At 45.5% G+C, this 26,288-nt stretch overlaps 7 protein-coding genes across 9 annotated transcripts; 6 read left to right on the top strand and 1 right to left on the bottom strand.

Moving 5' to 3' along the window:
* LOC8067319 (scarecrow-like protein 9) lies at positions 1,285 to 2,795 on the top strand. Its single transcript, XM_002440407.2, has one exon. The coding sequence runs from the start codon at positions 1,380 to 1,382 to the stop codon at positions 2,622 to 2,624; it is 1,245 nt and encodes a 414-aa protein (XP_002440452.2). The 5' UTR covers positions 1,285 to 1,379; the 3' UTR covers positions 2,625 to 2,795.
* On the top strand, positions 7,285 to 10,675 carry LOC8067318 (scarecrow-like protein 9). The gene has a single exon (XM_021447515.1). It carries the CDS (start codon positions 7,285 to 7,287, stop codon positions 9,322 to 9,324), a length of 2,040 nt encoding a protein of 679 aa, XP_021303190.1. The 3' UTR covers positions 9,325 to 10,675.
* On the top strand, positions 10,682 to 13,155 carry LOC8067317 (scarecrow-like protein 9). Its single transcript, XM_002440405.2, has one exon. The coding sequence runs from the start codon at positions 11,168 to 11,170 to the stop codon at positions 13,046 to 13,048; it is 1,881 nt and encodes a 626-aa protein (XP_002440450.2). The 5' UTR covers positions 10,682 to 11,167; the 3' UTR covers positions 13,049 to 13,155.
* LOC8068663 (uncharacterized protein At5g02240) lies at positions 13,190 to 25,910 on the bottom strand. Of its 3 annotated transcripts, XR_002447618.1 has the most exons (9): positions 25,643 to 25,910; positions 25,248 to 25,519; positions 25,110 to 25,146; positions 24,847 to 24,944; positions 24,639 to 24,700; positions 24,431 to 24,554; positions 24,129 to 24,321; positions 13,892 to 13,975; positions 13,190 to 13,388 (listed from the first exon to the last, which is right to left on the bottom strand). XR_002447618.1 is itself a non-coding variant. In XM_002439088.2 (7 exons), the coding sequence occupies exons 1-7, from the start codon at positions 25,827 to 25,829 to the stop codon at positions 24,202 to 24,204; spliced, it is 900 nt and encodes a 299-aa protein (XP_002439133.1). In that variant the 5' UTR covers positions 25,830 to 25,910; the 3' UTR covers positions 23,909 to 24,201. The 3 variants fall into 3 exon arrangements, 1 of the variants encoding a protein (XP_002439133.1); XR_002447619.1 differs by lacking the exon at positions 13,892 to 13,975; XM_002439088.2 differs by lacking the exons at positions 13,190 to 13,388; positions 13,892 to 13,975 and having other exon boundaries at positions 23,909 to 24,321.
* LOC8068664 (basic proline-rich protein) lies at positions 14,723 to 17,689 on the top strand. Its single transcript, XM_002440404.2, has 2 exons — positions 14,723 to 16,159; positions 16,646 to 17,689. The coding sequence occupies exons 1-2, from the start codon at positions 14,723 to 14,725 to the stop codon at positions 17,687 to 17,689; spliced, it is 2,481 nt and encodes an 826-aa protein (XP_002440449.2).
* LOC110430234 (uncharacterized mitochondrial protein AtMg00810-like) lies at positions 18,538 to 19,287 on the top strand. The gene has a single exon (XM_021447511.1). It carries the CDS (start codon positions 18,538 to 18,540, stop codon positions 19,285 to 19,287), a length of 750 nt encoding a protein of 249 aa, XP_021303186.1.
* On the top strand, positions 20,873 to 23,333 carry LOC110430288 (scarecrow-like protein 9). Its single transcript, XM_021447703.1, has one exon. The coding sequence runs from the start codon at positions 21,226 to 21,228 to the stop codon at positions 23,095 to 23,097; it is 1,872 nt and encodes a 623-aa protein (XP_021303378.1). The 5' UTR covers positions 20,873 to 21,225; the 3' UTR covers positions 23,098 to 23,333.

Here is a 26,288-nt window from a genome sequence, read left to right as displayed (position 1 = left end):
TTGTTGACGCTTGTACCACTAGTGTGACACCTAAGCACCACCACATCCCCGCCTAGCTAAAAACATGCTTTGCTAGTGACAGTAGAATCTAGCAGATGTAAATGACCTATTATCTAAAAACATTTATTATCAAAACTTTGAATATTAAGTGCATGAATTATAACGGATTAATCCAGGTATGAGTGTGTTGTTTGGGTCTCTGTGACCTTTGTATGGGTCTCTATGACCTTTGTACCTTTTTTCTTCCTTAATGAAATGACGCGCAGTTCTCCTGCGCTGTTCGAGAAAAAAAAGATGGACCTAATTTTTGTTGTCTTTGCAGAAAATTCATTGGAATACAAACTAGTTTTCCTCTCGGAGACAAGCTGAACACTTGTGTTCTATTGAAGGGATAATAATCCTTCCAGTTTGGTTACTATTCGATGAGGATTGAGTCTCCCTTTGATGATCTGTACACCATTACAACGCCTGGACAACGGCAAGATGGCTTTTCTACCTCTTCTTCTCAGCAACAACTCACACTGTATGACCAAAGACTATGTGATCCCCAGTTCTTCTCCCAATTAACGAATGAATCAAACATGCAATTCTCTGGTGTAGTCACCATCCCTGGAATGTACAATGTCAGTAGCAACCTCGGACAGAACCACATTCAGATTCCTACAGGAGTTAGTCCAGACTACCAAATGGTCAGACCAAACAACGCTCTTCACCACATAAGCCAGATCCTGATGGAAGACATCGATGATAGGGTCGGCTCGCATGAAGGAGAGGCCGCCCTTCAGGCCGCTGAGAAGTCCTTCCACGGTATTCTTGAGCAGGTATACCCGCTTTCACTCGAGTGGTCACCGCTACATCACAGCGGCGAAGCAGGGGATGGACCAGGTGAGGGTAGCAACAGTTATCACAAAAGGCCTCGCAGAAGCAGTTTCACTACTGACATTTTCAGTAACAGCATGTTGCAGTCCTTGCAAGCCCCATTGAGTCCATATAGCTATGGCAGGAGTTCTTTCCAGCCATATCAGCCTTTGGCAAGCACTGGGAGGGCCTCGAGATTTGGTTTCCCTGCCTTGCAAATTAGAAGAGAAGCCAAGGATGCAAAGGGGTTCGATAAGATGGTGATCCATTTGGTTGGCGACAAGCTTTCCATTTGCAGACTGACCACTGCTAAAGCGAAAGAGGTAGCCGGCAAGAGCAAATATGCGATCTTTCAGATATCAGACCCCAGGAACAATCCATATATCCAAGACTTGGATAACAGGGAAGGGTGGGGTAAAAATTGTACCATCACTTGCGAAATAAACCACAATGATAAGCTCGACAGTGTTCTTTTATGCTATGGTCCGGACTGTTTCAATGAAACAGCAAGGTTGAGAGACATGGCTGCAAAGGAAGCAAGCAAGAATTCACCAAAGGGTGAAAGCAAATCAACTGCTCAACAGAAGTCTCGGGGTACTAGGCAGCTCAAGAAAGAGGTGGTCGATCTCAGGAGCCTCCTCATCCACTGTGCACAGGCTGTGGCAGCTGATGACCGTCTGTTGGCCAGTGAGCTCATCAAGAAGATAAGACAACACTCCTCAAGAGATGGAGAGTGTTGCCAGAGACTGGCATTTTACTTCGTGAATGGCCTTGAGGCACGCCTGGCTGGGACAGGGAGCCAGTTGTTCCCCAAGATGCTGGCAAAGCGGATAAGCGAAGATGACATGTTGAAGGTCTACAACTTTTATCTTGCAGTTTGCCCTTTCCACAGGGCATCATACACCTTCGCTAACCAAACTATTATTGAAACGTCAGCAGGCCACTCTAGGGTGCACATCATCGATTTTGGTGTCTACACTGGTTTTCAATGGCCATCACTGATTCAGCTTTTCGGTGACCAAGGAGTGCCTCCAAGGCTTCGGATTACAGGTATAGAAGTGCCTCGGCCAGGTTTCAGCCCCTTGGAGAACATTGAGCGGACAGGGAAGCTGTTGGCTGACTATGCAAACATGTACAAGGTGCCCTTTCAGTATCAGGGCATTTACTCACGATATGAAGATATTCAGATCGAAGATCTCAACATTGAGGAGGATGAAGTGCTTATAATCAACTGCTTGTACCGAATGAAGAACCTCGGCGATGAGACAGTAGCCATGGATAGCGCAAGGGATAGGGTACTGAAGATCATGAGGAGGATGAACCCAAAGGTGTTTATTTTCGGCATTCTGAATGGATCATACAGTTCCCCCTTCTTCGTAACACGTTTCAAAGAGCTTCTGTTCCATTACTCCTCACTGTTTGACATGCTTGACGTGAATGCTTCACGGGGTAATGAAGCGAGAAAGCTGTTAGAGGGTGGGATACTTGGGCGGGAGATCTTAAACGTCATAGCATGTGAGAGTGCTGACAGGATTGAGAGGCCAGAAACTTACCAGCAGTGGCAAGCAAGGTGCCTCAAGGTTGGGTTCGAGCAGCTTCCTCTCGATCCTGCCATCATGAAGTCAATGTTATTGATGAAGAAAGAATTTTACCATGAGGACTTTGTTGCTGATGAAGACAGCGGCTGGCTACTACAAGGGTGGAAAGGCAGAGTACTGTATGCATTGTCCAAATGGAAGATTAATGAATCATGTGCTGATCAGTAACAGTAAGATTCAGATAGTTAGTGAGAACACGATGAGTCCAGAACCCTATAGACTGTAAACTACTTTTGTCAGGTGATATAGGAGATTGTCATGGAAGGAGGGATTCTGGCTTGTTACTCCACATATATATTTATATTTCCTTCAGTTTTTAACTGGCCTATGACGAAAGAAAATGGCTGCAATACTTTGTTTCTGTCATTCTTTATGTGTTCTATATATACGGATTGTTGGGTTTGGGTTTGGCCACAGATCTCTCCACACCAAACATGTCAAAAAGGAACACCTACGACGAGGCTGGGCCGAATGCTTCCATGTCGAAAAGGAACACCTACGAGGCTTGGCCAAACGCTTCTAATGTCGAAGTAGTAGGAGCGCTCTTCCCAGACGTCGGAATTTGGTCACGCAGGCAGCAGCGGAGGTGCAAACCCACTTTGTAGGTTTTGTCGCTACCCTTATCTCGATTTTCTACCATTTTTTGTAATCTCGAAAATTTGAACTTGTAAGCTACTATGCTAGGATGGTCCAGCCCCTAGCTGTGTAGACCTTCTAGAGTTCTAGGGCGCTTGCCAGAAGTGCGTTGTTTTTCATTCTTTATATGTTCTATAAACATTTATATATAAGTTCTAAGTTCCTATTTTTCTCTTGTATAAACACATATGTTAGATTTCATATAGAAATAAGTCTAGAAACCACATCAAAGAACCATTACTTTTTTTTCCAAAAATGCGCAAGAGAGTTTGTATCTTTGTATCAAGAAGTTAGTCATCTTCTTTTTCATTGTCCCTTCTCTTTAGCCTGCTGGGACACTCTTAATCTGACATGCCCAATACCTTGGATCCTCCATCCATTATAGATAGCTTCAAAATTCAGCTGCAGATCCCTTTCTTTATGGAAATAATTATCACCATGTGTTAGTCTATTTGGATGATGAATGGCTTGATCTTCAGCAACATTTCCCATACAGTGCGAAGGTGCAGATCAGTGTTCAAGAAGGAATTTGCTCTAGTTATCCTACGAGCAAAAACAAAATTACACCCACAGATTGATTTATGGCTACAGAATTATGTATAATTTTTTAAATTTTCTTTGTTTCGTGATTTCATGTCTCTGTAATCTGTATTCCGTTAAATTCAATAAAATTCCAGTATGGGTGTTAAAACCCTCCTGTTTCATAAAAAAAACTTTTAGCGCATGAATGTTCTGGGTTTTGTTACAGGCGATATTGAGCAAAACCAAACTGTAAGGCAGCTTTATTTTATCAGATGAATCATATCGTCCTGTATGTGTCATTGTGCCTTTTCCATTGGAGTTATCGATGCGACGGCATTTTGCCTTTGCATAGGTTCCAATTTTGGCCAGAAGCATCATTCCATAAACCCAATGCCAGAGCTCTGTTCTAGAATATCCTGGTGCATGGTAACTGTCAGAAATATGGTTAAGAGCTGCTAAAAAAATCTTCCATGGAAAAGTTTGCAACAGATGATGGAGATGCAGGTATGCCTGGCTGCCAGATACGTCAGCACCAAATGAACATGCTTCTGCAATGACCCTGCCAGAGTAGAGCACCAGGTTTGAACAACCTTGCAGCATGAAAGATTGTTGATTTGCAAATTTAATTAATATATTTCCTCCATTTCAAATTATATGGCATTTTGACTTTTATACATACATTATTGTGATACGCACTTAGATATACACTACTTCTAATACACAGTGAAAACATTGTATTTAGAAAAGATGAAATGCCTTATAATTTTGGAATGGATGAAGTTTTTAGGACTATACACTTGCATTTGTTTCACTGGTGCCATTTCTAGACTTTATTTTACTCTTATTAACTTTAGTAAATGGACTATATATCTTCATTCTTTACAAGAAAAACGATTGAAAAAAAAATATGATTTTTGACTGGTTCAGTCTCGTACCAACCTGGATTCATTTGTTTCTATCACTCCATTTGGCACCATTAGCTGTGCCTGCATCTTGTACGTAGTGTCGTCGACTGTCTGCCAGTCCATTATTAGTTTATTACTCTAGTTTTCATCATAGAGAAGAAAGATGGTTCATTTCTTGGTTTGCTTATGCCTGCTGTTACGCAATATGGTGCGACTGCATCTACTTTATCAAATATATATCTGCTGCTGACTGCCCTTGTAGTTCGCTACAGATGGGACACCTGTGGGCAAAATATTGAAACTTGGAGACGCACAAAAAAGTATACTTCACCCCCAAGAGAGTGAACTATTTAACCCTGTCAACTTCAAAATCGGATGTTTTACCCTTTGAACTTTCCAAAACCATTTAAATAACCCTCTTACGCAGTTTTCAACAGTGGTTTCGCTAGAGTAACCGTGGTTTTGCTACCGTGATAGCGGTTTTATCCTTTTCTTTTTTATTTATTTCGGCTGATTTTTTTAAAAAAACATAAATAATCTAGAAAAATCATAAAATAAAAAATCTAATTTTGTTGGACTTCACGAGAGTAGATCTACATAGTGAATATATAATAATATGATATACTCCCTCCGTCCACGAAAGAATCAATTTCTAAAATTATCCTAAGTCAATTTTTTTAAACTTTGATCAAATTTCTAGGAAAAAACGCAAAAAATTATGGTATCAAATTAGTATCATTAGATTCATTATAGAATATATTTTCATATGATGCACATTTTATGTCATACATGTTGTTACTCTTTTCTATAAAGTTAGTCAAACTTAAAAAAGTTTGACTGACACAGATTCTAGGAATTGATTCTTTCGTGGAGGAAGTACTTTAGTAAAATGTTTTTCTTGTAGATTTTACAGAAAATAATATGATGATTTTAATGTGTTATTTTCTATAAAATCTATAATAAAAACTTTGTACTAAAGTATGCCATATTATATATTCAGTGTGTAGATCTACTCATGTAGAGTCCAACAAATTTGGATTTTAGATTTTATGATTTTTTTTTATGATTTATTATGATTTTTTAAAGGTTCAGCCGAAATAAACAAAAAAAAAGAAAAGACAAAACCGCTATCACTTTAGCAATACCATGGTTACTGTAGCAAAATCACCATCGAAAACCACCTAAGGAGTTATTTGAACGATTTTGAAAAGTTCATAGGATAAAACGTCCGGTTTCAAAGTTGGGTTAAGTAGTCCATCCCCTATAGTTGGGGGTATGAAGTAGACTTTTTCCAAAAAGTATATGCATCTCTGCTGTCCTTGAAATACAAACAGGAAAGTAGGATGACATCATTCTGAAGCATTGGGCCATGCATTATCTGATATATTTCTTGTAGTTCCACATCAAGTTGAACCTAAGTTTGCCATATGGGTGAACAAAAACATCATGTGTATGGTATCATTCTCATTCAGGTGAATAATTATGACTTCATCTATATGGTCAAAAAGTTTTTTAAAGCATTATTAGGATATAAATCCATCATACTGTTCACATTAACCTTCTTGCAAGTTAGTTGGGCAGATCGTTGATATTGTCAAACTCCTTCATGAACACGGAACCCTAACCAGCTGAACTGATCAAGTGGCCTCGTTCTTTGCTCCCAATTTTGGTCTGTTATTGATCTTCCAAAGTGCAGAGCTGAACGGCTAAATTATAGAGAGGATGAGAAGACAGTCTGGACCATTCTCTGTCTGCATCCTGGATGTCGACAACCCCATGGGCGGTGTTGCTTGAGAAGAAATTAGAGAAATAATTAACAAAAGGGCAAGTTGCGTTACGTTGGCTTACGTTGATGCCAGTCTCACTGTTCAGTGTAACAACATCACAGGGCACCTCAAGTCTTGAATGGTCAATATATTTTTTTTTTGATCTCTATATAAAGCTGCTTGGATTGCCTGGAGAGAAAGACATGCCCTCTTCTTCCTGCCACCTCCTGAGGACTTGGACATAGGTGACATTGCTACTAATAAAGGTATGTGAAGTACAGTTTCAATGTCCAAGCTAGATTAGGCATTATGCATGCATCCTGCAGCTCAGACAAGAGATAAGAAGAATTAGGAGCATCCATTTTGCTGCAAGAAATGTTGTAAATCAGTCTTTCATGTGTGCCACTGATGCCAACAGTAAGACTCTGAATAGGCTAAGCTAACAGTTGTTTTCTTTTCTAACATCATGAACCCATCACAGTGTGCGTGGGTCGATCGTATCCATTTGTTAATGATTACCACTAATGTGACACTAAGCACCCCCCACACACCCACCTACCTAAAAACATGCTTTGCTAGTGACAGTAGAATCTAGCTGATGTAAATCACCTATTACATAAAAACATTTATTAACAAAACTTTGAATTAGGTGCATGAATTATAACGGATTAATCCAGCATACGAGTAAGATAGACCTAATTTTTGTTATCTTTGCAGAAATTCATTCTAATACAAACTAGTTTTCCTCTCAGAGACAAGCTGAACATTTTTGTTCTATTAAAGGGCTAATCCTCCCAGTGTGGTTAATATTCGATGCTGATTGAGTGTCCCTTTGATGATCTGTACACCCTTACAACGCCTGGACAACAGCAAGATGGCTCTTCTTCTTCTCAGCAACAACTCACACTGTCTGACCACAGACTATGTGATCCCCAGTTCTTCTCCCAATCAACCAATGAATCAAACATGCAATTCTCCGCTGTAGTTACCATCCCTCGAATGTACAATGTCAGTAGCAACCTCGGACAGAACCACCTTCAGATTGCTGCAGGGGTTAGTCCAGACTACCAAAGGATTAGATCAAACAATGCTCTTCACCACATAAGCCAGATCCTGATGGAGGACGTTGATGAGAGGGTCGGCTTGCATGAAGGGGAGGCCGCCCTTCAGGCTGCTGAGAAGGCCTTTTTTGATATTCTGGAGCAGGTAAACCCGCCTTCACTCGACTGGTCACCGCTCCATCACAGCGGCGAAGCAGGAGAAGGACCAGGTGAGGGTAGCAACAGTTATCACAAAAGGCCTCGCAGAAGCAGTTTCACTACTGACATTTCCAGTCACAGCATGTTTTTCGAGGAATCCAGTCACAGAATGTTGCAGCCCTTGCCAGCCCCATTGATTCCAAATAGCTATGGCAGGAGTCTTTTCCTGCCATATCAGCAGCCACTGGCAAGCACTGGGAGGACCTCAAGATTTGGTTTCTCTGCCTTGGAAATTAGAAGAGAAGCCGAGGATGGGAACAGGTTTGATAAGATGGTGATCTGTTTGGAAAAAGACAAGCTTTCGATCTGCAGACTGACCACTACTAAGGCAAAGATAGTAGCCAGGAAGAGCAAATATGCAATCTTTCAGATTACCGACTACAGGAACAGTCCATATATCCAAGATTCGGATACCAGGGAAGGGAGAAGTAAAAACTATACCATCACTTGCGAAATAAGCCGAAACGAAAAGTTCGACAGGGTCCTGCTATGCTATGGTCTGGACTGTTTCATTGAAACAGCAAGGCTGAGAGACATGGCTGCAAAGGAAGCAAGTGAAACTTCACCAAAGGGTCAAAGCAAAACACCTGCTCGACAGAAGTTGCGGGGTACTAGGCAGCTCAAGAAAGAGGTGGTCGACCTCAGGACCCTCCTCAACCACTGTGCACAAGCTGTTGCAGCTGACGACCGTCTCTTGGCTGGTGAGCTCATCAAGAAGATAAGGCAGCACTCCTCGAGAGATGGAGACTGTTGCCAGAGACTGGCATTTTACTTCGTGAATGGCCTTGAGGCACGCCTGGCTGGGACGGGGAGTCAGTTGTTCCACAAGGTGCTGGCAAAGCGAATAAGCGATGAAGATGTGTTGAGGGTCTACAACTTCTATCTTACAGTTTGCCCTTTCCTCAGGGCATCATACACCTTCGCTAACCAAACTATCTTGCAAGCTTCAGTGGGGCAATCCAAGGTGCACGTCGTCGAAATTGGTGTGTGCTATGGGTTTCAATGGCCGTCGCTGATTCAGCTTTTCGGTGAGCAAGGAGTGCCTCCAAGGCTTCGGATCACAGGTATAGAAGTGCCTCGGCCTGGTTTCACCCCCTTGGAGAACATTGAGCGGGCAGGGAAGCTGATGGCGGACTATGCAAACATGTACAAGGTACCCTTTCAGTATCAGGGCATTTACTCACGATATGAAGATATTCAGATCGAAGATCTCAACATTGAGGAGGATGAAGTGCTTATAATCAACTGCATGTACCAGATGAAGAACCTCGGCGATGAGACAGTAGCCATCGATAGCGCGAGGGATAGGGTACTGAAAATCATGAGGAGGATGAACCCAAAGGTGTTAATTTTCGGCATTCTGAATGGATTATACAGTTCCCCCTTCTTCATGACACGTTTCAAAGAGCTTCTGTTCCATTACTCCTCGATATTTGATATGCTTGATACAAATGCTCCACGGGATAATGAAGAAAGAAAGCTGTTAGAGGGTGGAATGCTTGGGCGGGAGATCTTAAACATCGTAGCATGTGAGGGTGCTGACAGGATTGAGAGGCCAGAAACTTACCAGCAGTGGCAAGGAAGGTGCCTCAAGGCTGGGTTCGAGCAGCTTCCTCTCGACCCTGCCGTCATGAAGTCAATGTTATTGATGAAGAAAGAAATCTACCATGAGCACTTTGTTGCTGATGAAGACAACGGCTGGCTGCTACAAGGGTGGAAAGGCAGAGTACTGTATGCACTGTCCAAATGGAAGGTTAATGAATTATGTGCTGATCAGTAAGATTCAGATAGTTGGTGGTATGCACCATCTGTGCCTTGTTATGCAATCCTGAAGACGATGAGTCCAGAACACTGTAGACTATAAATTACTTTTGTCAGGTGAGATAGGAGATTGTCATGGAAGGAGGGATTCTGGCTTGATACTCCAAATATTTCTTTTTCTTCGGGTTTTTAACTGGCCCATGAGGAAACAAAATGGCTGTAATACTTTGTTTTATCATTCTTTGAATATATGCTCCGTAAACAGATTGTTCTTTTTATAAAAGTTCTAAGTGCCTATTTTTCTTTTGTATAAACACGTACTTCAGATTCATAGAGAAATAAGTCTTGAAACCACAGCAAAGAACCATTTTTTTTCAAGAATGCGCAAGAGAGCTCGTATCTAAGACGTAAAAAATAGAGTTCAGTTTACAAAGGGGTCAAAGGCACACGCACATGCATGCGTCATGCGCGTAAAAAGAATTATGGAAGCAACCAAAGATCGAGCACACGCTAGGCCAGGCAACCAAACTAACAGTGCTACTCCAGCCAAGGGCAGCCAGATGAACAACCTGTGTTCCTGTAGTTTCTTCATGGTTGAAAATGAAGAGCGTTCCTATCCTTCCAAATGTACCAAGTGATCAGCGTGAAGATCGAGTTGATGCTGCGGCAATGTTCTAGCAAAGAACCATTAGTATCCTCTTAAAAGTACTCTTAAAATACTTTATAGCGTATATCTCTATGATCACAGTCACACTGTGGAGGTACCTGAGCGAGAAATTCTGGAACCAAATACACCAGTCTGAATGAATAACAATGTTGCATAGTTTCTGACAGGAAACATTTGCCAGGAAGCCATTTGGAACACAAGCTGTTACCTTCATGTCACTATCGTACTTTCCATAAATGAGAAATAAATCATAAAGAAGGTTACAAAAACCCATCCTATAAAAGGAAGACGCTGAAAAAAGAGAACAAGAAGAAAGTCCAAGAATAGCAGAAAATAATTTGCCCGATCACATCGAGAAGAAAGGTTGAGCATAAACACAACAAGAGATTCCAGACCCTTCTATAAGTTACCAGACAATGACCATTATCTCTACGCCTGAAGGAGAGCGCTTAATCATCGACCTCCTCCCTCTACCATCTCCTTGGGCTCAGAGACTTAAGAGAAATAATCAGGTGCTTGCTCATGTGAGTTCACTAGCTGTTCTCAACAACTGTCTAGGTGTTTCATTGCAGTTGCATTTTTTAGTAGTCTCTGTGGCTTTTTATGTTTCTATATGCAACTTCGGCTTTCCAACTCTCATGTACTTGATACACAGATATGTTCCTCAATAGCAGGTGCTCTTCAAGAAGTAAGGCATGACTGACTTTACAAGGCAAGCAAGGAGTAAATACAAACCTCAATAATAGCCACAGATTATGATTGCTATAAGAAAAGTGAAATCATCTTTTGAAGGTATCGTTTTGTACTTTTGTTTAATGCTTCCAGCACAGTTGGTCTCAAAAACTATTGACACCTTCCTATCAGCTTAGGGATTACAAAATTAGAGGAACTTTCATTCCTTGTTTTGGGATTGTTCCTCAAGAGCAATTCCATGTTAAATAAATTGTTTTTGGAGCTTTCAGTTCAGTTCTGTTCTATACAGAAGAAATAGCAGCATTCTCATACATTTACTCTTTTCTACTGTAGACAACAATGGAAGTTGTTGGTTTTCAACTCCAAGGCACATTTTGCAGTAATAACATTTGAAAGGAAATCCCCCCATTGAGTGGTCAAGAAACACTTATTGAAGATTGGATCTATCTTATGTATATCATAAAGTGTTTCATGAAAAGCTAGCCAGTGAAACTTTGGAGCAATGGACAACCCTGAGTACTGTGAGATAAACTCAAACATAACTCTCAACTATGTAAACCAACTATTGATGGAAGAAAGCGCTGATGAGAATATTAGCACATACAAACATCATGATGCACTCCAGGCCATGGAGAAGCCCTTCTACGATATTCTTGGAAAGGCATATCCATCCTCACCTAAACAGACTGTGATCAATAGTGGCAGTCAATCAAATTTCCCTGATGATATTAACAACAATTATCATGACCTGGAATGCAGTGGTAGCTCTGTCAGTGATATTCTTGGGTGCAAGGCTGTGCGCTTGATAGACATAGATGGCGGTTCTGAACTTTGCAATGTGGTTTTGCAATTCAACAGAACTGCTGAGGAAGCAAGGAAGCTTGTTCCAAGTATCGAGAAATTGGTAGTTGATCCAGAGAGCAATGGCCTTTCCAGTTCCAAACAAACAATTGAGGCAACAATTGGACAACATAGCAAGCATACAAACAAAATAAGGAGCCACCCTCATGTGGACTTGGAGTTGGTGGAGAGGAGAAACAGTAAGCATTCAGCAATCTCAACAAGTGAAATAATCCGGGATGAAATATTTGACAGAGTTCTGCTCTGTGATGAACAGTATCATTGCGATGTTGCTCACCTTAGAGAAATGAAGGCAAAAGAAGCAAACATATCTCTGCAGTATGTTCGAAACACAGGATCCGCCCAAGGAAAAGAGAAGTCACAAGGTAAGAAGCAAGAAAAGGAAGAGGTTGATCTCAGGGCTCTTCTAATCCAGTGTGCACAGGCGATATCATCTAACAACCATCCATTTGCCAGTGAGCTACTGAAAAAGATCAGGCATCATTCTTCGCCATATGGAGATGGTTTTCAGAGGCTGGCAATTTATTTTGCAGATGCTCTTGAGGCACGTGTGGCTGGGACTGGGAGTCAAATGTATCAGAAGTTAGTGGTGAAGCAAACAAGCTGCTTAGACATGCTGAAGGCCTACAGCCTTTTCATTGCAGCAAGCCCTTTCGTCAGGGTAGCATACTACTTTGGCAATAAAACAATCGTTGATGTACTGGGGGGTCGACCAAGGGTGCATATAATTGATTTTGGCATCTTGTTTGGCTTTCAATGGCCATCGCTAATCCAGCGGCTTGCAAAGCGAGAAGGTGGACCCCCTCAACTTCGCATCACAGGTATCAATGTACCTGAGACAGGTTTTCGCCCCTGCAAAACAATTGAGGAGACAGGAAAGCGGTTGGCTGAGTATGCAAGAATGTTCAATGTACCTTTTCAGTACCAAGGTGTTGCCTCACGATGGGAAGACATATACATTCCAGATCTCAACATTGACAAGGACGAGGTGCTCATAGTCAACTGCTTGCACAAAATGAAAAACCTTGGCGATGAGACAGAAGACATAGATAGTGCAAGGGATAGGGTACTGCGTATCATGAAGAGGATGAATCCAAATGTTCTCATAATTGGTGTCATGAATGGGTTGTACAGCTCCCCGTTCTTCCTACCACGATTCAGAGAGGCTTTGTTCTATTACTCATCACAGTTTGACATGCTAAATTCAACTGTTGCACAGAATCACGAGGCAAGGATCCTGATAGAGAGGGATCTCCTTGGGGCAGATGTGTTTAATGTTGTAGCATGTGAAGGTGCAGAGAGGATCGAGAGGCCAGAGAGTTACAAACAATGGCAAGTAAGAATCCTCAAGGCTGGGTTCAAGCAACTTCCTGTTAATCAGACCATTCTAAAGAGTTCACTAGACAGAAAGGAGCTTTATCATGAAGACTTTGTCATTGACGAAGATAGTGGCTGGTTGCTGCAGGGATGGAAAGGAAGGATAATGCATGCACTTTCTTCATGGAAACGTAAAGATTCATAGATTAACAAGTACTAGGATCAAAGACAATATTTTGTTTGGAAGTCAATGACACTTGTAATAATGATGTGATAAACTTTAGTTAATTTGAAACCTCCAAGCTGGTTACGCAATCTTCAGCAGAAAGGTTCAAAGTACCTCGAATTGCTTAGTTTGTTGGCTGAACTGATATTGAAACGATTGTATAAGACATTGGCTTTTGCTTAAGTAGTAGCAAGTAAAATTTCTCAAAGCGAGCAGCTTTATGTCAATCCAGTCATCTTGAATTTAGTACCAGATAGGCAGATACAAAGAAAGGGGTTTATCATGGGCTTTTGTTGCTGATGAAGGCAGCCGCTGGCAGCTACAAGGATGGAAAAGGATAGTAATTTGTGAGATATCCAAATGGAAGCCTAATAAATCATAACCTGATCAGAAAGAAGCTTCAAACGGTTCTTCATATGCATGCTTGTAGGTGCTTAACGCAATTTCAGCCTACTGTATATAGTTATGCAATTGCACATAATAAATCTGGATTACAGATGACTACAAGTTAATTATTTTCTCTGGTGAATGTAGGAGATTATCTCAAAAGGAGATGACCTGGGCATTGCACTATTGACACTCCATTTTTAAAATTTGTGCATATAATGAAAACATATTTAGAGAAGTGTAGCTACAAAATAATTTCTTTTATTGCCATTTTGTTTATGTTCTTAACAGACTTCCAGAAAGATGCTGAGTTAATTTGGCATTTTTTTAGTTAGTGAGCTCTCAGCCTGTTAGGTCCTATTGGATATGAAATTGGCAGCAATAACATTTCTGAATGCAGAATTTTCTGAAAAAGGTAATTATTGCAGTGTCTACCTCCCAAAATTGACGGCATCAATGTTCAGAGCAAATGCCATCTCTGGTCAGAAGATGGAGGTGGTATTGATCAACACAAGGTTCCTATGCATGTAACATGTTAGGAATGCGGTTAATTTTATCATCCTCCTTTACAAAGAGCAACGGATGGAGCTAAATTAAAAATGACAAAAGCAGTGTTGCACTGCAGTTGGGAACTACCAAGTTAGATGATTATATATGAAACCCTAGTAACTTGTTTTTGGCGGTGCCCGGTCAGTGCCTAAGGCCTAGCTGTTCTGCTCGCGAGTAGTGGTTAGTTCTGAAGCTATTGTAGTTTTACTTGTGCAGTTATAGCTGTAAACCTTCACATAGCCGAAAAGCTTATAAAAGCTGAGCTTGCTGACTTTTGCTCTTCAAGGATATAATACTCACTTCTCTGGTCGGTGGTGTAGCACCAACAAAGGCATTCCAAGGGGTTCGTGCAAAGGCCTCAATAGTCTGATCATCCTAGTTGCTTGGGAATTATGGAAATACCGAAATGCTTGTGTTTTTGAAGGTGCTAGGCCTAGCATAGAGGTGCTGCATCAATCTGTGGCCAATGAGTAGTTTATGGTGTATGGTGGGAGCCTCGGCATTACATGAGTTCCTTGCTAGGTCGTAGGTCCTGGATCCCTTGGTCCTTAGTTGTTTTAGGCTGCTGGCCGTGTTTTACTAGTTTATTTTCTAGAGTGCTGAACTAACTAAACCCGATGGGGGTGCCTGGAGGGGATTACTTACTGTTAGAGTATGAGGCCCATGAGGCCCATGTGTATGACACTATATTCCTAACCCTCTAGGGTTAGCCCAGTTATGGAAAATCAGAAGTTTAGCATGTATCGAGCTAGGTTCTCTCTCCCCTCCCTCTCCTTCCCCAGCCGCCGCCGCCTGCTGCCAGCCGCCGGCTGGCCGGCGTGCGCCTCTGCCATGGCTGCACCTCCTCCATTCCCCGCCTCCTATAGCTTCCCACCCCTTGCTTCGCCCGCCTCTGCCCCTCCGCAGGGCGGCGCGCCTGCACCTGGCGGCCGTCCGCCGGCGGCGGACCTGTACGCGCCCGGAGCCGCGCGCCCGCCAGGTGCCCTGCCGGCAGCCGCCCGCCGTCCGCCCGCCTCTGCCCCTCCGCAGGGGGGCGCGCACGCGCCTGGCGGCCGTCCGCTGGGGGTCGCGCCCAGGGACGCGCCCGCCCGTCCACCGGCGGCTGCTACACCAGGCCTGTACGCGCCCGAGCCAGGAGCAGGTGCTCGCCCGCCAGGGGGCGCACCCGCCCGTCCGCAGGGGGCTGCTCCACCCAGCGCCGCCGCCGCCTCCCTCCTCCTGGCCGCGGCTGCCGTTCTCCCTCCTCCCTCGCTGCGCGCAGGTGCGGCCCCCGGCGCAGCCAGTCCTGGCGCGAGCGCGGGCCTAGCGCGGCCTCCAGGCGCGCCCCTCCCTGGCGCTGCTGCCAATGCCCTCGCCACCGCCCTCGACGCCGCCCGGGCTGAGCGAGGGTTGGGGGGGCCGCCTGACGTGTGCCCGGGGCTCAGTGCTCCCCTCCCTGGTGCTGCTGCCGCCGCCCGCATCGCTGCCTGGACTACTCCTCCGCTGCCGTCGTCTCCTCTTGGCCCTCCTCCCTCCGAGCCGAGCGAGGGTGGGGGGGGGGGGCGAAGTGGCAGCCATCGCCGTCGACGTGGAAACAGTGAGCCTCACCCACCTGCGGCGGTGCTCACAGGTGCTCCTCCGGGGGCCCGACCTGTTGGTGGGGACCCGGCGGCCTGGGCATCTTTCCACAACCCGTGGTCGCGGGCCATGTTGCCTCTCCAGGCTCCCGGCGGTGCAACTCCTCGCCCGGCGACGGCCATGCTCGCTTGTGCTCCTCCAGGGTCTCTTTCCGCATCTCCTGGGGCCCCACCTCCCGCCGTATTGCCCAGGCCTGTCGGTTGGGGCCCGACGGCCTTGGCCAACTGTTTCAGCGCCATGACTCCGACTCCTCCTGTCGGGCCATACTGGGTCGCCGACTCGGGAGCCACTTACCACACCACTCCCGACCCGAGTATCCTCTCCTCCGTTCACCCTCCTTCCTCTCATCCTTCGTCCATCATGGTTGCCAATGGCTCGTGTCTTCTTGTCACCTCTGTGGGTGCCGCCGGCGCTCATGGCTCCTTTCGCCTTCCCGACGTCCTTGTTGCCCCTTCTATGGTTCACAACCTTCTTTCTATTCGTCGGTTTACAGCTGACAATTCCTGCTCGGTTGAGTTTGATTCTTCTGGTCTTACTGTGAGAGATTTGGCATCCCGGCGACCTCTTCTCCGTTGCGACAGCACGGGTCCCCTTTATACCCTTCAGTTTCCGACCTCTGCGTCCTCTACCTCGCCTCCTAGTTTGTCAGCTGCCTTTACCACGACACCTTCCTCCACTACCTGGCACCGTCGTCTCGGCCATCCTGGTCGTGATGCTTTGACACAACTGAGTCGTAGTTCTGACATTCGGTGCCCTCGGACTCATGATGAGCCCTTGTGTCATGCGTGCCAGCTGGGCCGTCATGTCCGTCTTCCTTTTCAGTCCTCTTCTTCTCATGCCTCTCGGGTGTTCGATCTTGTTCACTGCGACCTTTGGACTTCTCCTGTCCTCAGCATTTCTGGCTACAAATACTATTTAGTGGTGGTCAATGATTTTTCTCATTATTCTTGGACTTTTCCCCTACGTGCCAAGTCTGATGCTTTCCCCACTCTTCTCCACTTTTTCGCCTGGGTGTCTACTCAGTTCAGCCTCACCATCAAGGCCGTCCAGTGTGACAATGGCCGGGAATTCGATAACTCCACCTCCCGTGCCTTCTTTCTCTCACACGGTGTCCAGTTGCGCATGTCCTGTCCGTATACCTCCTCCCAGAACGGCAAGGCTGAGCGCATGATTCGCACCACCAACGACACCATCCGCACCCTTCTACTCCAGGCGTCCCTACCCGCTCGCTTCTGGGCTGAGAGCCTGCACACCTCCACCTATCTCCTTAACCGCCTTCCTTCCACTGCCTGTCCCGCTCCTACCCCTCATCATGCTCTGTTCGGCACCCCTCCTCGGTATGACCACCTTCGTGTTTTCGGGTGTGCGTGCTACCCTAACACCACGGCCACTGCTCCCCACAAGCTGGCACCCCGTTCGACTCTCTGTGTCTTCCTCGGGTACTCTCCGGACCACAAGGGGTACCGGTGCTATGATCTTACCTCTCGTCGCGTCCTCATCTCTCGCCATGTGGTGTTTGATGAGTTTGTCTTCCCTTTCTCCACCACCACCACACCGGCTTCCGCCCCTGACCTCGACTTCTTCTCGTCGTGTCCCGCTGACCCGGTGGCCCAGCCACCTTTACTGTTTCCTGCAGGATCTGCTCCACCGAGGTCTTCGCCGGCATTGTGCCCCGGCTCGTCGCCCACCGGTGTGGCTCGGGGCTCTGTGCCTTGCACGGGTCCGTTGGCCACGCCCCTCCAGGTGGTTCCTGCAACTACACCTGACGCGGGCCCGGGGACGCCGGTGTCTGTTCCTCCGGCACCCTGCACCCAGCCGGTGCCTGTTGGACCCCCGGCGCGCTTCGCGCAGCCGGTGCGCGTCTACCAGCGCCGGGCGCGGCCGGTCCCGCCTCCTCCGCCACCGGGGGTGGCCTCTACGCTCTGCCTCAGTCGCCACCACCGGTGGTCTCCTCTCCGCCGGCCACGCCTACTCCGCCACCGTGGGCACCGACTGCACGTGCTGTGTCGCCGGTGTACCACCCGCCGATTCTTCACCGCGACCCGCGTCATGTCCACCCGATGGTGACGCGGCACGCGGCTGGTACCCTGCGGTCCCGGGCTCTTGCGGCGATGCCCGGCGACACGCAGGTCTCTCCTGTACCCTCTTCCGTCCGCGCCGCCCTGTTGGACCCTCACTGGCGCCGCGCGATGGAAGAGGAGTACGCGGCGCTCCTCGCCAACCAGACTTGGGATCTGGTGCCGCGTCCGTCCGGCGCCAATGTTGTCACCGGCAAGTGGATCTGGACTCACAAGCGGCGGGCTGATGGCACCCTTGAGCGATACAAGGCTCGTTGGGTTCTCCGGGGTTTCACTCAGCGCCCTGGGGTCGACTACGATGAGACCTTCAGTCCTGTGGTGAAGCCGGCGACTGTCCGCACAGTGCTCTCTTTGGCCCTTGCTCGCTCTTGGCCGGTGCATCAGCTCGATGTGAAGAATGCTTTTCTGCACGGGCATCTTACTGAGACAGTCTACTGCAGTCAGCCAGCGGGATTTGTTGACTCCTCTCGATCGAACATGGTCTGCCGGCTCAACAAGTCTCTCTACGGTCTCAAGCAGGCCCCTCGGGCATGGCACTCTCGGATTGCTGCTTTCTTGGTGACACTGGGGTTTGTGGAGGCCAAGTCAGATACGTCCCTATTTATCTACCACCATGGAGCCGAGACTGCGTACCTGCTGCTCTATGTTGATGACATTGTACTCACAGCTTCCAGTCCTTCACTACTGCGCCGCATCATCAGCGCTCTTTAGCTGGAGTTCCCTCTGAAGGATCTGGGTGTCCTCCATCACTTTCTTGGCGTCACTGTTGAGTCTCGTCCCACTGGGCTTCTTCTACATCAGCGACAGTACACTCTTGATATCCTGGAGCGAGCAGGGATGACTGGCTGCAAGCCCTGCCCCACTCCGGTTGACACTCAGGGCAAGTTGTCAGAGGCCGAGGGTAGTCCAGTGGCAGATCCCACTGCGTACCGGAGTCTTGCTGGTGCACTTCAGTACCTCACTTTCACCAGGCCGGACATCACATACGCCGTGCAGCAGGTTTGTCTCCACATGCATGATCCTCGAGAGCCCCACCTGACTGCTCTCAAGCGCCTTCTCCGCTACCTCCGCGGCACCGTCGACTACGGGTTGCTTCTTCACCGGTCTCCCTCCACCGAGCTGGTCGTCTACACTGACGCTGACTGGGCCGGGTGCCCGGACACTCGGCGCTCTACCTCCGGCTACGCCGTCTTCTTAGGCGGCAACCTCGTGTCCTGGTCGTCCAAGCGTCAGCCGGTTGTCTCCCGCTCCAGTGCCGAGGCGGAGTGCCGCGCTGTTGCTAACGGCATGGCTGAGGCTTCCTGGCTCCGGCAGCTCCTCGCCGAGCTTCACAGCCCCCTCTCCAGGAGCACGCTGGTCTACTGCGACAACGTCAGTGCGGTGTACCTCTCCACCAACCCGGTCCAGCACCAGAGGACCAAGCACGTGGAGATCGACCTACACTTCGTCCGGGACCGGGTCGCTGTCGGCGATGTTCGGGTCCTCCACGTCCCGACCACCTCCCAGTTCGCCGACATCTTCACCAAGGGTCTCCCGTCCTCGACCTTCGCCGAGTTCCGCACCAGCCTCAACATCACCGGTGGCTAGTTGTGTCTGTGGGGGGCTCGTGTGTTGTACTTCTTTTCTTTCGTGTCCAGTCTGTAAACTCCGCTGCGACGGTAGTTCAGACTGCGGGGGGGTGTTAGAGTATGAGGCCCATGAGGCCCATGTGTATGACACTATATTCCTAACCCTCTAGGGTTAGCCCAGTTATGGAAAATCAGAAGTTTAGCACTTACTCCTTATGTATCTTTTTATTATTATTCTTAATGAATGACACGCAGCTCTCCTGTGTAGTTCAAGAATAAAAACATGTAACTGTAAAGCAGAAGAAAAATAGATCATGGCCCACCAGATGTAATTCTTCATGATTTATGTAGGACCAGGAGAATTTCTCACGGGACAAGCCAACAAAGTCTTGACAACTCAACGCCATAGACACAAATGAATTGCATAATTTATAATATGTAAAAATGAACATGAGAATATAGAAGTACCAGGGGAGAACACAAGAGATAAAAGATGCATGACATCAATAGCTGGAATTTCATGAAAAAAAATCTATAGCTGCAGTCATACAGTTCAAGTTCATCACACAAATGTGATACACACATATACAGATTTATTCTGATTTTTACCCAAGCTACAAAGAAAATATTTCTGTGACAGCTTTCTACAAAGAAAATATGATTGTGGCATGAAGCTAACAGAGTTTTCCATATGTCTTGTGGGTACATTTCATCTGTCACAAACTAGGCAGCATTGTTATTCAGCTAGAATGGTAAAAAAAAGACAATGTTGCATAGTTTGTGACAGATGAAATGTACCCACAAGACATATGGAAAACTCTGTTAGCTTCATGCCACAATCATATTGTTAACAAATCAGAAAGCCAAGAAGATGCTTACAAGGAAGGTAACCCATCCATACAGAAAAATGTTGAGAAAAAGACAACAAGAGATAAAGTCCAGCACTAAATAATTTTCTTAATCAACAAGAAAAGCTCATAATCAGCACAGCAAGAAATTCCAGTCTCTTTTTAAGCACCAGACAACAACCAATACTCTCCAATGTCTGTAAAGCAAGTTCATTTCATGGGTTTTAACCTTCTTCACCATCCACTAGGGCTAAGAGAGATTGAAGAAAGCTAACCTGCTTCATCAGGTAAGTTTCTGCTATTCACATCAATCAACTAAGCAGAAGCGTTGTTTATAATTGCATCTTTTTCAAGTAAAGTCTGTTTGAACTTTTATTCCTATGCAACTTCGAATGCCATCTCCTAAATTTTGATGCATCAACATTTTTCTCAACAGGAGATGCTCTTCCAGAGTTCCAAGATTATAATTACCAATGTATGACTTTGCAATCCAAGTAAGCACTACATATATACACAACATTATGCGGATAAAACAAGATCGCTACAATTTTTAGAAGAATTATTCTACGTTTCATGCAATAGATAAAGTTGTGCTTCTGTTGGTTATATGGTTTGCAAACAATATGTAGCTGCCGGTGAACTTTGGGATTACTTCTGGGATTGTTGCTCAAAAGGAATTCAATGGTTGATAACCAAATGCATATTTTTTTAATCAACTTCCTAAGGGGCACAAATAAAACAAATCATCCAACTTAGGAGGAACTTATGTGGCATTGTAAATAAGAACTTATGTGGCACCGTGAATTAGAAGAGGTAGGGACATAAATTTAAGTCGAACAGTGAGGCACAAAGTTTCAAGCTATCTAATGAGTGAGCAGGACTTTCACTGTTCTGTTGACAGAAGAACTAGCAGCATGCTGACCACTTTTATCCTTTTTTCGCTGCAGCTACTAAACAGGACATCTCAGTTGTGAAGGTACATTTTGGCAATTATATTTTGGAAGGCAAATTCCTCTAGGCATGGCCAAGAAACAAAAGTGAAAGGTGGGGTCTATCTTTGTAGATCGTAACTTTTCAAGGAAAGCTAGGTCTAGTGGAGTGCTAACACAATGGAAAGTCCTGAGTATTGTGAGATAAACTCAAATATGACTCTCGACTACATAAACCAACTGTTAATGGATGAGGGCACTGATGAGAAGGACAGCATATACCAACAATTTGATGCACTTCAGGCCATAGAGAAGCCATTTTATGATATTCTTGGACAGACATATCCATCCTCACCTAAGGAGACAATGATCAGTGGAGATACCGAAGTAGATTGTCCCCAAGACAATTATAGTAAACAGGCACGCAGTGGTTGTTTTGTCAATGACGTTTTAGGACCACAAGGTACGCACCTGGTAACTCATGATTGGACTTCTGAATGTGACCGTTTGTCTTTGCAATTTGAGAGAGGTGCTGAGGAAGCAAATAAGTTAGTTCCCAGTATTGTGAAATTGGTTGATCTGGACAGTAATGGGCTTTCTGATTCCAATCAAATGATAGAAGCAACAATTGGACAAAAGGGCAAGCATGTAAGCAAAATACGAAGCCATGTGGACTTGGAGTTTTTGGAAGCAAGGAACAGTAAGCATTTGGCCATCTCGGCTAGTGAAACAACCCGGGATGAAATGTTTGACAGTGTTCTGCTCTGTGATTGGCAGTTTAATTGTGATGCTGCTCATCTTAGAGAAATCAAGGAAAAACAAGCAAACAACAGTTCGCAGAATGTTTGGAGAAAAGGATATGGTCAAGGGCAAGTGAAGTTGCGAGTTAAGAAAGAGGAGGGGATTGACCTCAGGGCTCATCTCATGCAGTGTGCACAAGCAATCGTAGTAAACAACCTTCCATTTGCCAGTGACCTACTGGAGAAGATAAGGTGTCACGCTTCACCATATGGAGATGGCTCTCAGAGGCTGGCACTTTACCTTGCAAATGGTCTTGATGCACGCTTGGCCGGAACAGGGAGTCATGTGTATCAGAAACTGATGGAGAAACGAACAAGGGCCACAGACATGTTAAAGGCCTACCGCCTTTTCATTGCAGTGTGCCCTTTCTCTAAGGTAGCATACTACTTCTCCAACCAAACAATTGTAGACCTATCAAACGGACGACCAAAGGTGCATATCATTGATTTTGGCATCACACTAGGCTTTCAGTGGCCATCACTAATCCAGCGCTTTGCGAAGCGAGAAGGTGGGCCCCCTAAGCTTCGTATCACAGGCATAGATGCACCTCAGCCAGGTTTTCGCCCCCGTGCAATAATTGAGGCGACAGGAAAACGGTTGGCTGAGTATGCAGAAATGTTCAATGTACCTTTTGAGTACCAAGGTATCGCCTCACAATGGGAAGATATCTGCATCGAGAATCTCAATATTGACAATGATGAGGTGCTTATAGTCAACTGCATGTACCGAACAAAATATCTTGGCGATGAGACAGAAGACATAGATAGTGCAAGGGATAGGGTACTGCGTACCATGAAGAGGATCAACCCAGAGGTTCTCATTCTTGGCGTTCTAAATGGGCTCTACAGCTCCCCATTCTTCCTGCCACGATTCAGAGAGGTTTTGTTCCATTATTCTGCGCTGTTTGACATGCTCGATGCAACTGCTCTCCGGAGTCATGAAGATAGGATACAGCTAGAGAGGGATCTGTTTGGGCCAGAAGCACTTAATGTTGTAGCGTGTGAGGGTGCAGAAAGGATCGAGAGGCCAGAGACTTACAAACAATGGCAAGTGAGATGTCTCAAGGCTGGGTTCAAGCAACTTCCTGTTGATAAAGCAATCCTGAAGAGATCAATAGACGAAAAAAACAAGCATTATCATGAAGGCTTTGTCATTGACGAAGATAGCAGATGGCTGCTACAAGGATGGAAGGGGAGGATAATGCATGCGGTATCCTCATGGAAACCAAAAGAATCGTACACTAATCAGTAAGATCCAAGTAGATCTTTGTGAGAAAGCCAGCTAAATTTGTAATGATGGTGTGAGGACCTTTAGGCAATTTTCAGAAGAATGCTTAAGTTTCGCAAATTACTTCTCATGTTTGTGGATATTAGAGACAATCTTGGATAAAGACACACTGAAATTTTGGCTTTTACATATCGTCTAGTCTAGACTCTCATTTGAACAACTGTACTGCCACATTAAACAAGGCATAAATGAATTTTGGGAAAGAGGTGATGGCTAATATCAGAATGAATAGATATAGCAAGTATGGGCACCCTCGTTTATTGATTCAGGTTCTCCCCACATCTTCCCTATCTACCCTCTGATTGCAACTGGTGTCCCTAAGTGACTACTCCGGCTATTGACAAGATTTGTCGAGCTTTTCTTTGGAAAGGGAGATCAATGGAGGTGTCCATCTTGTTGCCTGGGAAAAAGTATGTATGCCAAGCGAGCTCGGAGGGTTGGGTACACGTAATCTTGTAAATCTTCTATAGGGTCTATGGATGTGCTGGTTGTGACTCCAAAAAATGCAACCTGATCAACCTTGGGCAGGACTGCAGTTACCCATTCATGTCAACACTTCAGCATTGTTTGCTTCACACCTCAAGTGGATAATGGTCATAACACTCTGTTTTGGTCCTTTTGGACTGATTATTGGCTCCATGGTCACTCCTTCATAGAGCTAATGCCTGCCTTGGTTGCGTTCTGAGGAGGGCATTCAATCAGAGAGCTGCTGTCCAAGCTCTAGAAGACCAAATACTTGGAATCTTAACACAAAGATAAGCAACTCTATTGTGTCTTCAAGAAAAATAAAGCATGTGTACTGACTTATCTTTTCAACATTATGGATAACTTAGCAAACTTATTTGATACGGAAGATCATTAGCATTATGTGGAGAATCCACTGTCTAGACTGGAAATGAAGCCAAAAATAGCTAAAGAGAGAGCGAGAGACTAAAAAAAGGATCCTACATGGGACAACGGTAATATTTTATGAACTTAATAAACAGGAAACTAACCTTCCTCAATACACATTTCATAGCGCTTTATAAAAGAATGCCCTCACTTTCTTGGCAATGACAATCTTATCTTTTAGAAGTGACTATCAACTTGTGCAAAAATTGCCCTAAAGTCTGTAGTTGGCGTCCCTTCACCTTCTGGTTTTGATGCCAGATCAAATGCCTTAAATTTTGCCTCTTCGAATAGCAAGGCCTGCACAGGAAAGTCACAGATCAATCAAACGCCAGAGTTAGCACTTATCACAAGAGCTCGAGAAAAAGCATGGATCTACAGCTATGTGTCTTCCACTGTATGAAGCTACCTGTATGCAAACTTCTGCGACATCAGCCCTGGCAATAGTTCTTGTTTCTGTTTTCAGGATCTCATCATCCTTCCCAACAATCAACTCTCGCAAGCCACCATCTTTATCTTGTAAACCACCAGCTCTGCAAGGAAAAGAAAAATAAACAGTATATTACCAACATAAGCATTCACAGTTACAGCTTTAGCAACTCTCCTTGTATTACAACCTTATAATTGTATATGGAAGACCAGAGTCCGCTAGGTACTGTTCTGCCTTGCGCTTCCACACCTGGAAATTTAGAAGAAAATTACTAGGAAGTTGCCAAACGATGCAGGCACGCAGATGATGTTCTCATGCACACAACACATGCACATGGACAGACAAACATAGAATAGAACAAAATGGAAAAAAGCTAAACATGCTATGCTATGTACCAGTATATTCGCATTTCCTAACTTGTTTAGTGGGTGATTGGTGTCTGTTCCTCCCATGGATCCCACCAAAACTATGTGTTTTGCACCGATGCTCTTAGCTGCGTAAACATGCAAGAAAAAGAAGCTGAGAAAAAAAAAGAAAAAAAGCTTCATCGAACAGTCATTTTGAAATGATCAGTACTTCAACAGATTAGCATAAAAACACAGGTTGCGTATGAAGCTTTAATAAAAGACATATATGCAAGACAAGGAGTAGCATTTACCAGCATCTATTTGATTCTTTTGTCCAATCCAATCCACCTTGAAACAGAGACAAACAACACAGAGCGTTAATTCCAAACAAAATCAGGAATCGACACAGCTACTGTAATGTAAGCATTATATCAAATAATTTCAGCCACCTGCTCAGGATAGCTCCCTTCTTCAAAGTAAAACTCAGGGCGCTCCCCTTTGCTCGGATCAAACCCTGGCTTCATCTTCGGGACCGCGCTGGTGAGGATGATGAGCGCGTCGATGCCCTCAATCGCAGGAGCAATGCTCTCGGGGTCTCTTATGTCCCCGACGAACACGTCGTCACCGCCTCCGATTTTTCCCTTGCTCTCTTCCGTCGTGACTAGGCCTCGTCCCACGAACTCGCCTGCCCTCTCCTTCAACTTCTTGTACACAATTTGGCCTGAATTACCGCAAATGGGGAAAATTGGATTTTTGCAAACGTAGAGATGAATCAGCAACAATGGAACTAGAGCTTTGCCTACGGATGACAAATGCCAAATAAACGGAACTTGAGGAAACCTACCTGTTCGGCCGCCGGCGCCGGTGACGAGCACAGTGCGCGGCGACCCACCGCCGGTCGCGGCCGTCGCCGTGACGGCTAGCCCGGCCCTCCTGGGTCCCCGCCTCGCTGAGATGACGTGGGAGGGATGCCGGAGAGGTGCGCCCGTGAACGGAGAAGCCACCCGCACACACGCCGCCGCCGTGGCCATGGTTCTCCGGCGAGTGGGCACTGGGCAGCAAGCAGCTGGTCAGTTTCAGTGTCTCCTTATCGCTTTCGTGCCGCAGGTTGGCGACGGATGATGGCCGTTGAGTCTTGTTGGGCCGCGTGTGTCAGTGGGCCATACCCACTTCGAACTGGGCCCGTTTTGTCAGGATCAGGGAAGTGTGCTTCATTGCTGGAAATGGCCCAAAATTTGGTTTTGCGAGGATCTTGTCCTTTAAAATAGAAAAAAAAAATCCAGGTTATCTTCGCCAACTTTTGTAAAAGTTTGTTTTTCGTAGTGAATCACAAAAAATAATAATATGGGAGATCTAATGTTGTTGAACTCCACATGAGTAGATTACACGGTGAACATATAATATGGTATGCTTTCAAAAATCAATGAAGCTAGGTAGCTAGAGCTAAGTTAGTTTAAGGTCTTATGTTTGGTTTTAGAGATGATGATGCT

This window comes from Sorghum bicolor, chromosome 9 (genome assembly GCF_000003195.3).
Source record: "Sorghum bicolor cultivar BTx623 chromosome 9, Sorghum_bicolor_NCBIv3, whole genome shotgun sequence".
NCBI classification, from domain to species: Eukaryota; Viridiplantae; Streptophyta; class Magnoliopsida; order Poales; family Poaceae; genus Sorghum; species Sorghum bicolor.
This window is presented reverse-complemented; position numbering and strand designations above follow the sequence as displayed.

What these genes read in the sequence shown, in the direction of transcription:
- LOC8067319 (XM_002440407.2), top strand. Translation starts at nt 1,380, where the DNA reads ATGGCTGCAAAGGAAGCAAGCAAGAATTCACCAAAGGGTGAAAGCAAA.
- LOC8067318 (XM_021447515.1), top strand. Translation starts at nt 7,285, where the DNA reads ATGTACAATGTCAGTAGCAACCTCGGACAGAACCACCTTCAGATTGCT.
- LOC8067317 (XM_002440405.2), top strand. Translation starts at nt 11,168, where the DNA reads ATGGACAACCCTGAGTACTGTGAGATAAACTCAAACATAACTCTCAAC.
- LOC8068664 (XM_002440404.2), top strand. Translation starts at nt 14,723, where the DNA reads ATGGAAAATCAGAAGTTTAGCATGTATCGAGCTAGGTTCTCTCTCCCC. An exon ending in TTGATTCTTCTGGTCTTACT is followed by an intron (nt 16,160 to 16,645) that starts GTGAGAGATTTG and finishes GTGTCTACTCAG; the next exon opens with TTCAGCCTCACCATCAAGGC.
- LOC110430234 (XM_021447511.1), top strand. Translation starts at nt 18,538, where the DNA reads ATGACTGGCTGCAAGCCCTGCCCCACTCCGGTTGACACTCAGGGCAAG.
- LOC110430288 (XM_021447703.1), top strand. Translation starts at nt 21,226, where the DNA reads ATGGAAAGTCCTGAGTATTGTGAGATAAACTCAAATATGACTCTCGAC.
- LOC8068663 (XM_002439088.2), bottom strand. Translation starts at nt 25,829, where the DNA reads ATGGCCACGGCGGCGGCGTGTGTGCGGGTGGCTTCTCCGTTCACGGGC. An exon ending in CGGCGCCGGCGGCCGAACAG is followed by an intron (nt 25,520 to 25,642) that starts GTAGGTTTCCTC and finishes GCGGTAATTCAG; the next exon opens with GCCAAATTGTGTACAAGAAG. An exon ending in TCGCAGAAGTTTGCATACAG is followed by an intron (nt 24,322 to 24,430) that starts GTAGCTTCATAC and finishes TTTCCTGTGCAG; the next exon opens with GCCTTGCTATTCGAAGAGGC.